The 15,049-nt window shown below is 56.9% G+C and overlaps 1 protein-coding gene across 3 annotated transcripts in view; it reads left to right on the top strand.

Moving 5' to 3' along the window:
• The window catches only part of ADCY1 (adenylate cyclase 1), a 103,214-nt gene that overhangs the window by 23,700 nt on the left and 64,465 nt on the right, over positions 1 to 15,049 (top strand). For all 3 annotated transcript variants that reach the window (XR_005784566.1, XR_005784567.1, XM_040455022.1), the window contains exon 3: positions 4,468 to 4,579. Coding sequence is in view for 1 of the 3 variants with exons in the window: in XM_040455022.1 (XP_040310956.1) it covers positions 4,468 to 4,579 (112 nt within the window). In the remaining 2 variants the exon portion in view is untranslated. The remainder of the gene's footprint in view (positions 1 to 4,467; positions 4,580 to 15,049) is intronic.

Here is a 15,049-nt window from a genome sequence, read left to right on the forward strand (position 1 = left end):
GTGGAGGGGGAGGTGTAGGGGGAGGAGGGGGAGGGGAAGGATGAGGTAGAGGGGGAGGGGAAGGAAGGGGAGGGGAAGGATGGGGGAAGAAGGGGAGGAGGGAGGGAGGGGGAGGAGGGAGAGGGGAAGGATGAAGTGGAGGGGGAGGTGTAGGGGGAGGAGGGGGAGGGGAAGGATGAGGTGGAGGGGGAGGGGAAGGATGAGGGAAGAAGGGGAGGGGGAGGAGGGAGGGAGGTGTAGGGGGAGGGGAAAGAGGAGGAGGGGGGAGAAGGGAGAGGGAGGTGTAGGAGGAGGGGGAAGGGGGCGGAGAGAGAGGGGAAGGATGAAGTGTAGGGGGAGGGAGAGGAGGGGGAGGGGAAGGATGAGGTGGAGGGGGAGGGGGGAGGGGGAGGGAGAGGAGGGGGAGGGGAAGGATGAGGTACAGGGGGAGGGGGAGCGAGGGGGAGGATGAGGTGTAGGAAGAGGGGGAGGAGGAGAAGGTGGAGGAGGGGAGGGAGTGGAGGGGAGGCCCCTGTTTGAGGGGAGGCCCAGGTGAGCAGACCTGCCGGGTGTGGTGACTCCTTGGGTGACCGGTGCCACTGCTGCTCTGGCCCTCTTGGCACACCCTCCACGTCCTGCGTGGCTGGAGATGGTTGGCACTCTGTCTTGAGCCCCCTTTGGACAGTGGCGTTGGGGTGGGAGTTGGCCCACGTCGGGCTAAAGCTGAGCGTCATTCTCCTTGGTGCCAGGGTCTGGGGTGGCCTAGACCTCTGCTTCTCTTGTGGCAGCCCCAGGAGGTAGAGAGTGTTCCCATTTTACAGGTGAGGACACTGAGCTCTCAGGCGAACCAGCTTGCCCCCCGTGGTTTGCTTCCTTGTTTTAAAAGACACGATTGGGGCGCCTGGGTGGCGCAGTCGGTTAAGCGGCCGACTTCAGCCAGGTCACGATCTCGCGGTCCGTGAGTTCGAGCCCCGCGTCGGGCTCTGGGCTGATGGCTCAGAGCCTGGAGCCTGTTTCCGATTCTGTGTCTCCCTCTCTCTCTGCCCCTCCCCCGTTCAAGCTCTGTCTCTCTCTGTCCCAAAAAAAAAAAAATAAATAAACGTTAAAAAAAAAAAATAAATAAAAGACACGATTAAAAAGAATTTTATCCTGTTAAATCGCGTGATCCCTTTTAGGTACTTGGACTGGCTGAGCGTTGCGCTTCACCTAAGTGCCACTCAGGCAGGCGGTGGTGGTTGCAACACTGACGTTCTCTCCCTTCTCGGTGTTCTTCTGGGTCTTCTGGGTGTTGGTGTCAGGCCTCCCTGCCCCTGGGCCCCTGCAGACACAGAAGGATAAAGCCCCTTGTGTTTGTTTTGAGTGCTGTGGACTGGGACCCCTCAGGCAGGTGCTAGCCCACCTGGAATGAGCCAAGGCCTGCGGCTGCCCTCCCGTCCCCACCGGGCCCCCGAGCCATCCCTGTGTGCAGCCAGCCTGCCAGCGCCACATGCTGACTCCCACTGCAGGGTCTCTCGGGAGGGACCAGTGGTGTTCTCTGCGGAGAACGCAGCGCCTGGTGTGTGGGGCCAGCATTCCGGCCCAGGCAGCCAGGACACGGTCACCCCCACTTGTAGGGGAAGAAATTTGAGGTTCAGCAAAGTGAAGCCAGTGAGTGGTGGGGCCGGGGCGGGGCCTGGGTTGGCTGCTGCAGACGTTCCCGTTCGCCCACTGCCTCTCCTTGGTCGGAAACGACGGGGGGCACGTGGCCCCAGCCTTCTGCTGGCACCAGGCCACCAGAGCAGTCCCGGGGTGGGGCGGGGGGTGCCCGGGGGAGGGGTGTGGAGCAGGTGCACACAGCAGGAAGGTGGCAGGTGTCAGGGACGCCCTGGGGCAGCAGGTGGGGGCCAGCAGGGAGCAGGGAGCCCACATACCTTCCCCTCCTTCTTTTCTGACCTGGGAGAGCAAAGCCAGATGTGGAAAATCACCATTTCCCTTTGAGGCTGAAAAATCTCTACCCTGGTGGGTGCCTCATTCCCGACGGCTGCAGGTGTGACAGTCCTGAGACAGGAGAGGAAGCTGAGGGCCCGGCCCCGGCTCTGCCCCAGCGCCCCTAGCCACCCTCCGGCAGCATCAGAGTCCACAGCCTGGATGTGAACCTGGCTCTGTCCTCTTCGCCACCCTTGTGACAGTCCCTCACTGATTCCCCTGTCACTCCTCGTCAGCACACGACTCACAACTAATCGACTGATGCCATCAGTGATGGGGGGAAGGACATCTGAACGTCCTCTCCTCCGTAGAAGCGATGACAATGCTGACAGAAACTGTCAGAGCCCACGTTGTCAGCACACTGGAAATCAAGCAAACTCTTGCAAGAGTCCAGGAATGTTTATTGAAGAAAAACAGCTCAATCTGGGTAAGAAGAGTAAAGCTATGCGGAATCTAACATGTCTGTTCTGCTGTCTTCAGCGCCGTGATGGCTTTGAGAGGCAGCACCTGCAGCCACATCCTGACACCTGACTGCTGACAGCCACCAGAGGGGACAGAATGGGGTTGGGGCCTCGAAAACCCTCAGAGGGCTGTCATTATGTGACCATTTGGGAATTCCCTGCAAAACCTTTTTCACAGGCTTATCTCTGTGTGACCTGACTCAGCGCTCAGTGTGAGCAGCTTTTGCCCTGAGACATTTGTTAACCACAATCAGTGGCAACTGTTTAACCTCACAGCCGCCCGAGGCAGTGAGAATGGCAGAGGCAGGAGCAGGGCGCTAAAAAACTGGGGAAGGAGAGGTCTGCCGGGTGCTTTGAAAGGCTGTGGGAATGTTTCTGGGAGCCAGAGGACCACACACGAGGGTAGTAGGGCCGTGTGCACACTCAGGAAAGACCGTGAGGTGTCCGGTCTGTCATCGCTGGCTGACCTTGAGGCCGGGTGTGAGCAGGAAGAGCAGAACAAGACAGAGTTGGCCGAGTGCCCACCCTCCAACGCCAAGAGACTCACTGTTTCCGGGCACGTGAGGAAACCCGTCCAGTTGCTGGCCGACCGCCTCGCTAACCACGCAGACTTTAATGGCCCCACACGAGAAAGAAAACAGACTTTACAGAATTTGTTCAGAAAAGTCATCAAACAACGACATAAACGGCAACAGTAACAACCCCAGTCCTGAGGTGGGAAGGGGTTCTGATTTTCGGAGTGGTCACACCGTATTATCCACTTTTCGATAAAAATACATGTGACGTGCAAGAAAACACGAAGCCGTGTCTCGCATGGGAATGCAAAAAGCTGTCCAGAGAAGCCGTCCTGAGGGAGCCCAGATGAAACTTTAACCACCTATCTTCAATATGTGCAAAGAACAAACTGTGTCTGAATAAGAGTGAGCGTGAGAATAACTTCTCATCAAGTGGAGAATACCAGTACAAAGGTAGACATTATGGAAAAAACATCAGAAATTCCACATTTGAAAAATAAAACACGAAGTTCACTAGGGAGGCTCAATGTTGAGCAGATTTGAGCAGGCTGAAGAAAGAATTGGTGAATTTGAAGAAAGACAATTGAAAATATCTTGCCCGATGAACGGAATGACAAAAGGGTGAAGGGGAAGGAACAGAGGCTCAGAGACCCAAGGTACCCTGGACAGCACAGCAACACACATGCAATGAGTCCCAGAGGAGAGGAAAGAGAGAAAGAAGCAGAAAGAATATTTGAAAAACATATGGCTCACAATGTCTCAAAGCTCAGGTAGGACACACGCAGAGAGAGCCGTCCCTGGACACATCGTAGGCAAATCGTAAGAGCCAGAGACGAGGGCCAAAGTGGGGGGGGGAAGATCGACGAGTGATTTCTCACCAGGATCGTTGGAGGCAGGGAGGCCAGGGTGGCACGTTCAAGGGCCGAATGAATGGACGAGAACTGTGTCCAGCAAAACTCACAGCGACGGCCCATCTGTGCTGCCGGTCACTTCATGATGGTCAAGTGTCCAGGAAGGAGGCTGTGCGGGCGGGTGGGCACGGATGGGACCCAGTTCTGCAGTAAACGGACGCCCACACGTTGAGGCTCCGACCCGGCAAGATGAGTCCTTGCCCTGATGCAGACCCAGGGGGCCCCTCCGTGAGGCGCAGGGATCCAGGTGGTCCAACAACGCTGATGTCCTGTCGCCATGTCAGCTGGCAGGAGGGCCACACTTCTTACCAGCATGTTCCTCTGCTCACCAGCCGCTGGCCACGGTCTGTCACGGGCCACCCTGGGCTGGGTGCAGGCATGGTGGCCGTGGAACTGGGGGGTGAGCAGGAGCTGGTGGCCTGGCGTTCAGGCCCCGTATGGCTGTGAGGGCATCCCCTGCCCTCCCCAGCCCCCATGCTGCCACCCATCAAGCGGGAACGTGGGACCCTCCCCTCCAGCCCGCCCTGAGGCTAAGCAGGGAGGTGGGTTCTGGGGTGCGTGGAGGGGTCGCCGTCTGCTGGGGAGGCTGGGCCCCGCATGGCCACGGAGGAGGCAGCCTGGGCCTTCTCCTTGCAGCATCCTCTTTGCGGACATTGTGGGCTTCACGGGCCTGGCGTCGCAGTGCACGGCACAGGAGCTGGTCAAGCTCCTCAACGAGCTGTTCGGCAAGTTTGATGAACTGGCCACGGTAAGCGCACTCCCCGCCCCCCACCGTTTGACGAACTGGCCGCGGTAAGTGTCACCCAGGCCCAGCTGTGACATCACTGTCCCTTTGCATGGGCACCCCAACCTAGGGCGCACCTGGTGGGGGGGGCCCGGGCCTGTTCTGGGGGTGTCACACATTCCAAACGTCTCCTCGGATCATAAGACTTGCTTTCTTATTTTTGTTCATTAAATTTACTCCTCAGCATTTTATTGTTTTTGATGCAGTTGTATGTGCAATTGTTTTCTCAATGTTTCCAGGAGTTCGTTGTTAGTGCAACAGTAGGTTTGTGTGTTAAATTTGCCTCCGGAAACTCTACTGAAGTCATCTGTTGGCTCTGGCAGGTTCCTGGTGGCGTCTTTAGGGTAGATATTAAGTCATTTGCAGAGAGAGAGAGTTTTACTTCTTTTCTGAGTTGGACGCTTTGGGTTCCCTTTTTGTGCCCGACTGTCCCGTCTGGGACTTCACAGCCTGTTGAGAGGACACGGCAGGACTGGGTCTCCTTGTCTGGTTCCTGATCCTGGAGGGAAAACTCTCCTGGCTTCCCTGTGGGGACGAGGTGTGCTGTAGGCGGGTCCCACGTGGCCTTCCCTCTGTACCCCCTGTGCTGAGAGAGTTTATCCTGAAAGGGACAGTGAGTTTTGTCAGATGCTTTTTCTGCTGAGATGATCCTGTGGCTTTGGTCTTTTTTCTTGCTCATGTGATGTGTCACGCTGATTGATCTGCGAATATCAATCCGCCTGCCTTGTCTCCCTGGGAATAAATCCCACTTGGTCGTACTGAATGATCCTCTCTCTTAACATACTGTGGGAAGAGGTTTGCTATACTTTTTGGGGACTTTTGTGTTCTGTTCACCGGGCATACTGGCCAGCATTGTCTTTTCTTGTTTCGAAAACTCTGTTTTCGGTTTTAGGGTAATGCTGGTTCTGTAGAGTGAATTTGGAAGCTTCCTTTTCTCTTCTGTTTTGGGGAAGAATTTGGGAAGGATTGGTGTTCTGTAATGTTTGGTAGAGTTCACCAGTGACACCGTCGGTCCTGGGCTTTTGTGTGTTGCGGGGTTCTTGGTCACAGGTTCAGCCTCCTTCCTGGAAAGAAGTCTGTTCAGATTTTCTGTTTCTTTGTGATTCAGGCTTGGTAGGTTGTGTGTTTCCAGGGGTTTATCCATTTCTTCTAGGTTGTCCGTCTTGCTGGTGTGTGAGAGACGGGCCTCTTTATTTGCTACATGGCTCTTTCACCGGGACGTGCACCTGTGTTTGGGACGCTGGCTACATACTTCTTTCACGGGAAGGGTACACCCTGTAGACAGCGTGTACTGTACACGTCAGAGCTGCGTGGCTGGTGGGCTGTGCGACACGTGGTGGGGTGTTACATGCATGTGAGCGTGTACATATACGTGAGTGCGTTGCGTACAGGCCTGTGTGCATGCATGTGTATGTAGCTCACACATACATGTGCACACACACGCATTAACGTGTGTGTGTGTGAAGGTGTGCGTGTGTGAGTGTGCACACGTGTGCTAAAATCTTGTTTAGATGTCTTCCCATTAGGTTTCTGAAGGACACTGTTTGGTGGTTTTTTTGTCTTCCGTTGTCTTCATGTGGGATCTCATCTCGCTGGTGCCCTGGGGGCGTTTGGTCACGTCCCCTCCTGTTCGACTTTTTGGAAGAGCTTCTGTAGAATTGCTATTGTTATTTTTTCTCAAGTGTGTGACAGAATTTGCTAGTGAACCCATTTGGATGTGGAGTTGTCCTTGGGCAAGTTTTCATTTAAAAATGCGATTTTTACAAAGTAAGGCTGGTCAGGTTGCTTTGTGTGTCTTAGTCTTTCAAGGAATGTGTCCACTCGAGCTCAGTTATTTAGATGAGTGGAATAAAGGTGCTCACAGAACTTCCTTGTCCTTTTGATGTTTGTAGAATCAGTAATGACACATCTCTTCCTTTTCTGACTGTCGTGATTGGTGTCTTCCCTTTTCCCCTCATCATTCTGGCTGTGGGTTTATCAGTGGTAGTGGTTCTCTTGACGAACTGGCTTTTGGTTTCAATGATTTCTCTGTTTTTCTGTTATGGGTTTCCTCTCTGATGTTTCTTATTGTGTTTCTTCTGCTTCCCTTGGTTCTCTTCTTCTCTTGTTTTTGTAGCCTCGTGGGGTGGAAGCTGAGACCGCCGATCGGGATCTTTCTCCCCTTCCAGCGTGAACATTTGGTGCCGCGAACTGCCCGGGTGTGCTGCTGAGGCGGCTTCCCCGAGTTACTGAAACGTCGTGTTCTTGTTTTCACTCAGCTCAAAATACTTTTCTGGTTTTCCTTTTAATCTTCGTTAGACCCGTGGCTTACTTAGAGGTATGTTTTTTGCGGGATTTTCCAAAGGCCTTTCTATTCTTGACTTCCAAATTAATTCTCCAGTGGTCAGAGAACAGTACTTTTCAGGGAATTGGAGTCGTCTTACACGTGTGGTTCAGGATGTGGTCTCCTCTGGTGACTGAGCAGTGAGGTGCACCCGCTCCTGCGTGATCTTGTGTTCCTCCATCACCGAGTGGGGGCATCGGGCTCCCCGACATAGTTATGGATTCGTCTGCTTCCCTTCAGTCCTGCCCATTCTGCATCCTATGCTCTCGACCTCTGCTATTCGATTTGTAAACATTTAGGGATCTTGGGTCCTCTTGAGGAATTAACTCTTTTTTCGTTAAGAAATGACCTCTTTAGGGGTGCCTGAGTGGCTCAGTTGGTTAAGCAACTTCTGCTCAGGTCATGATCTCGATCGAGTTCGTGATTTTGAGCCCCACATCGGGTTCTGTGCTGACAGCTTGGAGCCTGGAGCCTGCTTCGGACTCTGCGTCTCCCTCTGTCTCTGCCCCTTCTCTGCTCACGCTCTGTTTTTTTTCTCAGAAATACACAAACGTTAAAAACAAATAAAGACATGACCTGTTTACCTGGAAATCTGAGCTTGTCCTATGTTAATGTAACTGTTCCAGCTTTCCTTCGATTATCGTCAGGAGGCATGGCTTTTTCCCTCCCTTTTTTTTTCCAGCCTGTTTGCACCTTAAGTTACATCGAATCTCATGGTCGGCAGTCGCTGGCTGTGCTGTCGGTGTGGCGGGTTGAGTCTGTACCAGTTTTGGCTCATTCCATCTGTTTTTTGTTGGTTTCCCCTTTTCTGCCGTTTTGTGGGTTTGCTGAGTGTCTTGTGTGACCCTGCCTGAGTGTCTTTGTGGGCTCTTGGGTCATAACGGTTCACCATGTCACTGGGCCTGCGCTGGAGTCTGTGGCTGATGCCTGTAGCTCAGCCCTGCATCGTTACCCTGTTTGTTTCCACAGACCGTTCTCTTTTGCAGAAATGGGTCACAAGCAGGGGTGTGTGTCTCCTTATGTGGTTCTGTTTCTGTGGCTCTGGGCCATGTGGGTATGCCCACGTGGCCATGCTTTCCTCCCACCACAGGACTTCCTCCCGTGCTTCCCACACGGTGGGCCGGCAACCTGTCCTCTCTGTCTCTTATTTCTGAGATAAGTCTTCATCTGGCCTTGACTTTTGAGAATTTCTTTTCACTGTCTGCAGAACGGTGGGCCAGCAGGTGCTTGCTCGGTTGTGTGTTTTCAGCGGGAACCTGCCCACTGCACCCGGCTCCTCTGTCCGAACACGTGAAAGACATCTTTTTTCTCTGCTCGTAAGACCTTCTCTTGGCCGCTGGTTGGAAGCAGTTCGATCTTGACGTGACTCCGTGTGGTTTTCTTCATGGCTGTTGGGCTTGTGGTTTATCGAGCCTCCTGCATCGGTAGGTTTACAGTTTTGTCGTTTCGGGGAGAAAGCCGTCAGACACTCTTTATGCTTCTCCCCCTTCCTTCGGGGACCCCGGTTCGCCCGCATCTGGATCTTGACGTCCCATGGCCCACTGATGATCCTTTTTAATTTGGGGCTCTTTCTCCTTTTCTGTCATCCTGGATGGTTTCTGATGCTGAACTTGTACGGTCACCGGCCTTGTCTCCTGTGAGGTGGGACCACCTGTCTGTCCGTCCGGCACGGCGTGGGTCTCAGGGGTTATGTTTCCCTCTCTGGAAGTTCAGTGTGGATCCTCCGCCCCATCAAAGTCATGCCTGGCAGCTGAGAATTGTCAGTCTGTTGTTTTGGGCATCGATGGTGCCAAGTATTTGTTTAATGTGTTTTCACACCAACGTGCGTGAGCCCCTCTTGAGATCATGTGGCACGTGTGTCAGAGCCTGGTGTGCAGGAGGCAGTGACCCCTGCTGGTGTGCTGGGAAACTCACACGCTGCCGCCCAGCATGTCTGTCCTCACGAAGGTCCCTGCTGGGCAGTTAGACTCACAGCACATATTTGCCTTGGTCTCTGTGGTGGCTGGCCTTTACCCCTCATCCACAGCTGACAGCCACAGAAAGCGAACAGCTGGCCGAAGCCGATGTCCCTCCTTCCTGAGCTCCAGGGTGGCCTGGGGTCTTGCTGTGCCCGCTGCGGAGGCCCGAGTCCCGGCCTGCTCCCCGCACAGGCAAGGACAACGGTCCTTAGTCTGGGTCATGGCCCTGAGGCCCTGTCTGGGGACTGTTTCCAGCCAGACCTTGTTATACTGTTGTAAGTTCTCAGCCCCGAGGTGCCTGTGCCTGGCCCGTGACAGGGGACATGCTGGGATTTAGGACAATGTAGGTGGTACACCGGGGCAAGGCGGCTGATTTGTGCACGAGCCAGCAGGCGGTTAGCGAGGTTGGACGGCCTGAGAGGCCTTTCCTTTCCGGACTTGGGCCTTCCTGCAGGTTTGCTGTGTCTGCAGGTGGGCCCTCACCGGGGACCCCGGCCCTGGGCTGGGCCAGTCTGCATCGTCCCCGATGTGCATGCTGTGGGAGCGACCCACAGGACTGGACACCTGGGAGCGGGATGGGGGTGCCCGAGGCCGGGGTGGGGGTCTGTGGGGCTGGGATGGGGGCGCGTGGAGCAGACAGGGGTGTTCAGAGCCAGGGCAGGGGTACATGGGGCCAGGATGGGGGTGTTTGGAGTGGGCAGGGCGTGCAGAGTGGACAGAGATGTGCGGGGCTAGGGTGGGGATGCTCGGGGCCGGGGCAGGGGTGCACGGGGCCTCGTGCTGGGGATTGTGAGGGAAGACAGGATGACGCCGAGGGTGCGACCCCGGCCATAGGCAGCAGCACACCAGAAAGGCTCTCAGCACCGTCTGTCTGGCTCCACCTGCACTTGCTCAGAGACTGTCATGCGCGTGTTGGCGCATTACCGTTCTGCCCTCTGTGTCACTCTGTGGGTTCCGGACGAAGCCGTCAAGAGCCAGAGCTCACTGGCGTGTGTGCTCAGGTCCATCCTTCCTGCCCCCATCCGTCCTCCTCGTCAGGCTTCCCTTGGGCTCCATCCAGGGACCAGAGCCTGGGTTTTGTGGCCTGTGAAACGTGAAGAGACCGACGGCCCGCGATTCCCTGCCGCTTGGACTCCCTCGTCCTGGGCGCCGCTCCGAGCTGCCCGCCGTGGGACTGGGATGTGTTCGCCTGCTCGCTGTGCTCTCAGCAGCCGGGCTTGCATGTGGGCGGGGGTGGTGTCGAGGGGTCCGTCTGGACCCTCCAGCCCAGGAGGGAGGCGGGAGCCTAGCGCGTGTGGCCAGGACTCGGAGCCGCCATCCTGAGGAAGGAGGCAGCACATGTATCGTCCGTGCTCCACTCGAGAGACCGACCCAAGGGCGAGGCTCTGCGTTTGGACGAGCATGGAGCAGAACCCCCCTTCCAGAACGTGTGTGCACATGCAGGTACATACCGTGGGGGAACACTGGGGGAGGGGGGGACACGCTGTAGGGAGCGCTGGGCGGAGGGGAGGTCCAGAATGACTGCGGTTTTTGCAGAGTCACACGTTTTATTTTTTTTGAGCTTCCTGCATTGTTAATAACGAGCCTGGGTTTCTTTAATTATTCCTTAATTAGCAGGAAATATTGCTTTCTGGAAAACCTGTAGGTGTTTGGAATTCTGAAGAGACTGTTGTTTCTGGCCGTCTGTAGAAACCCGCTCTCACGCGCCCGCATGTGTCCTTTTTGGGAGAAGGTTCCAGGCTCTCCTTGGGCTGTGACCATCACCGCCTGGCTGGCGGGTGTCAGCAGGGGCCTTGGGGTCCTTCTTCCCAGAATCACTCTACCGGTGGTTTCCGTTGCATTTGCTTCTGTGTACAGAGATGTGGCCCACGGCTGCGGCTTCACGCTGGTTCCTTCTGGGAGGGGACGTCCACTCAGCACCTGTGGTGGCTCCTCCTGGGAAGGTGTGCAGAGCCCGGCAACCTGCAGCTGAGCGCGTAGCTCCTGGGCACGCGGGGGGAGGTGCAGGGGGAGGCAGGGTGGCCTGGACGGCAGCCCTGCCTGTGGTGTGAAGGAATATTCCCCCAGTGGCACCGAGGAGATAGTGCTCACTGTGGAGTGCCTACTGTGTGCGGAGTCGGCCTACTGTGTGCAGAGCTGACCTACCGTGTGTGCTGCTGGCCTGCTGTATACTGAACCCCTCTAGGTGATGGGGTGCAGCCTGTACAAGTCAGACCCAGCCCTGCCCTCAAGGGCCTGTAGAACTTGTTTTACAGGAATTTCACATGCGCACAAAGGCAGAGACGATACAGCAGGCCCCACTCTGGCACCCACAACCCCCTCTGGATGGCAGCTGACGTCTGTACCCTCTGTCTGGTCCTGGACGTCCCTCACCTCGTGCTCACAGCCTTGGCTGGCAGTCCTTCCCGTGAGCCCGACTTGGCCACCAGGACATCTTGGTCACCCGCCCAGGAGACTGCAGGTGCAGTGGCTCTGACTCCTGCTGGGCCGTGTCACCTACTTGTCGACTCGTGCGTATTGCCCTTGGAGGGCCAGGCAGGATATGGGTGAGGGAGACATGTGTCTGGGCTAACCCATGGCACAGGGCCTGATGCCGTTTGTCACAGCAGCCCCACAGTCCCTGAGAGGAGGGGCACGGCAGGGCCAGACAGTCTGGGAGATGTGGACCCTGGGCTCTGGGATGTCCCCCGCTGTCTGGTGCCTGGCCTGGGTGACACAGTGGGGTCATGGCCAGAGTGTGAGGGCATGTGGTGGACGTGGGGGTGTGGGCTCCTGACCCTTGGGGTTGGCGGAGTAGAACAAGCAGGAGTTCCTCGGCAAGGCCTCTACATGTCCGTCGCAGGACATAGGAACTAGAAAACGGGGAACGTGCCTGTGGCCCTCGGATGTCAGCGCTAACAAACTGTTCGGGGTGGCTCCCGCAGGACATGGATGCCAGGTGCTCCCCCCATCTGTCACCTCCCTGGAGCCTGTGGGCCTCCTGGGCCGGGGTCGGGTAGTTCCTGCCCCAGGTGTTCCCGTGGTGCCTGTGCGACCCACCTGCCACTTGCTCCCCGTGACGTCACACCAGGGGTGCCATGACAGCTGTCCTGGCTGGCAATTCAGTGGGATTTGGGCCGCATGGTTTTTTCATTCTGTCCTTTTTCCTGCGCCGATTCACTCATGATTCTTTAAAAAACAAGAACATCACACGTCAGCTAATTGGTTATCCTCAAAAACAGTAAACGGTTGAGTCTCGGCACCGATCAATTTTCAAGGAATCAGTGCCCTAGAGCCCGCCAAGGTCGGGCGGGGGGTTCTTCTCTCCTGCTTTTCCATTCTGTTACTGGGAAGCCACAGTCGTGTAGAAACAGGGTGTGCCTGACCCAGTCTGTGTGTTCTTACTTCTGATGCACGCATCCCGTCAGCAGGCACTGCCCTGCCATTGTCACTCTGGACAGGATACGCCCCCCAGCCCAGCCTGAGGCACAGCAAGCCATCTGTGGTTCCGGGAGCCCCGCTTCCTTCCGGCAGGAAGTGGTTTTCCAGGTCCTACTCTGGGATCTCACAGGAGATTGTTAGCTTCTCACTTTCCAGAAGAGTAAGAACAAATTCTGAGTTCATACTGATGTTTCCAACTCACTTGCTGGATGACTTTGCTCCTTTCATTTTGACCTGTGTCTGTTTCCCCAAAGCTGGATATCCCACGGACCGTCAACACCATTCACTCTACCGTGCATCTGTGTAGTTGGTTCAGAGCATCATTGCCCCGGGGAGCACCCACAGGACCGCTGCATGCAGTCTGAGATGTCTCCGTTTGTTTTGTTTTTGGATGACGTCCCATTAGACACAGGCTCCCGCCTCTTGGAACAGCTGTGTGTGCGGTCACGCTCCCGATGTGCTCACACTGAGCTTTATTTCATTCTGGTTTTGGTTTTCAGGCATCGCTGCTTTCAGGTTTCTTTCTTTACGTATGTATAGCATTTGTGTGGCTTGGTCTCTCAGTGCAGACCCCAGGATGAGATGTGCAGGGAGGGCCACCCTGCGAGGTCAGGTGTCCCGCTGTGTGCCCTCGGACGCTCCTCTCGGCACCGGCTCCCGGGAGCGAGTGCGCACCAGTCACCGTCTGCTGCTGGGCGCTGCCCTCAGTGGGCACGGTGCCTCCTCGGGCCCATCTGGGGCTGCAGAGGAGGGCGCTGGGCTGGCGCGGCCGCCCCGCTGCAGGACATGTGTCTGTGCATTGATGGCCTCAACACTACCATTCCCGTGTGGTCCCTCCCGGCGGGCGCAGGCTCTGGGAGAGCAGGACCCTCCTCTGACCCAGCGGCTGGCACAGAAGGGCCAAAGGGAACCGTAGGGATGGTTTAGGGTGCATGGAGGTTGAAGCAAGTGGTTATTTCTGCTGCTTCTCAGCAACAGCCACCCCTTAGATTTTGGATCCCTGCCCCCCGAGGCCCCCACAGCTGCCTGCTAGGCAGGGCTGGCGGGTCAGAGCCTGTCCTCGACGTTGCAGACCACCCCTGGCAAGCTAAGCATGAGACCTTCTTACCTGGATCCCCCCGCGGCCCCTCTGGTGTCACCGGCCATTCCCGTCCCTCCTCGGCCTGGAAGCTGCAGGTTAAGGGTCTCGGGGCTCTCCAGCTTCCCCCCTCCATTTCTCCTGGTGTTCTGCCTCCTTCTTTAAGGCTTGGGCTCTGGCTCCAGGTGCCAGCTTCCAATAACCACCAGGAAGATTTTAAATCAAAACACACCAAAGTCAGCAAAAGATACCTTTCTGTCTCTCAAGTTGGCTGACAAAAGCCAGGACGTTTGAGATTGGAATAACAAGACCAAGTGTCAGTTTCTCACTCCCCCAGTCTGTTCCCGGCTGTGTCCCTGCCCTGGCCCCGCGGTGGGCCGGCGGGCGGGCACTGAGGCTTTGAGTTGGAGGACAGTCTCCAAGGAAGGACACATCTGCTGCTGACAGGCTGTAATTACAAGGCTGCGGCCCCTGGACGCCACCTGCTCAGTGGCTTTGCTGCAGGCCCCCACTTGGAGACCAGCCATGTGGGGCCATAATGGTCATACTTGAGGTTCCCTGTGGGCACCTGTCCCCCTGCACTTGGCTCACACACCTGCTCATCCAGAGACGGGCCTGTCGGGACACTCGGAGAAGGGCAGGAGGTGGCTGGGAGCACCTTGCAGCTGAGCCAAGGGCACAGGGACACCCCACGGAGGTGCTGATGGGCACACGTCATCCTTGAGGTGCCCAGAACCGGGGATTGGTGACTCTCCCGACATCGTCTGCAAGAATAGTGCCATGTGCGGTAGGGCCATGCCCTCTGTGGGTGTCTTGGAGCTGAGAGGACGTCCTGACAGTGGGAGGCTTCCATAGGAGGAGGGGGTGAGGCCTGGCAGGTGCCCCTGGTGTCATCCCTGGGCCTGAGGACAGCAGCCTGGATGTGGGGACAGGGGAGGTTGGGAGAAGGACTCCCTCTCCCTGGCCTGCATGGAGTGTCCTGGCCGGGTCTGACTGTTGGGCACAGTGGGTGCCCTCCCACAGGACAGTGACGATGGGGACAGTGGGGTGGACACTCTGGAAGTGCCAGGAGAGAGCCCAGTGCTGCCTGCTGGCCTGGAGGCTTGCATGAGCATGGTGGGCTGACTCCCGGGGGCCCGGCCCTTGGCTCTGCAGGGTGGACATCGGCACCTGGCTCTTCGGCTCTAGGCTCCCAGACGCCATCCTGGGATAGGTCACCCCCAGTGTGGCCATCCCCTGAGACACGGGGAGAACCCCCTTCCGCAGACGGGGAGGCCTGTGTCCTAACGTTAAGCGGCTGCCCGTGGTCTCTCGGGGGCTGACCTCCCAGCAGCCAGCTCGTGGCCCACGGCCGGAGTCCGGGGCATCTGCGTGCTGAGGGAGGCCCAGGGCTGGGTGGGCGCCCATCCTCTGATGTGGGGCGGTGGCTGGGCCGCCTCTCAGGAGAGAGTGTCGTGCACGAGTGTGCATCTGTGTGGGCGTGTGGGCAGCGGGAGCCGGGGATTCTCATGTTAATATGGAGGTTGGGGGGGGGGTGGTCCCGCGGGAGTGAGCACTTCGGGGAGACGTCCCAGAGCAGGATGAAATAGAAGCCGTAGGATGGTTCTCAGGGTGGGGGCAGAGCTCTAGGCTGTCACAGGACGTGGGGGGTCTGT

This window comes from Herpailurus yagouaroundi, unplaced genomic scaffold (assembly GCF_014898765.1).
Source record: "Herpailurus yagouaroundi ecotype Mexico unplaced genomic scaffold, PumYag 214, whole genome shotgun sequence".
NCBI classification, from domain to species: Eukaryota; Metazoa; Chordata; class Mammalia; order Carnivora; family Felidae; genus Herpailurus; species Herpailurus yagouaroundi.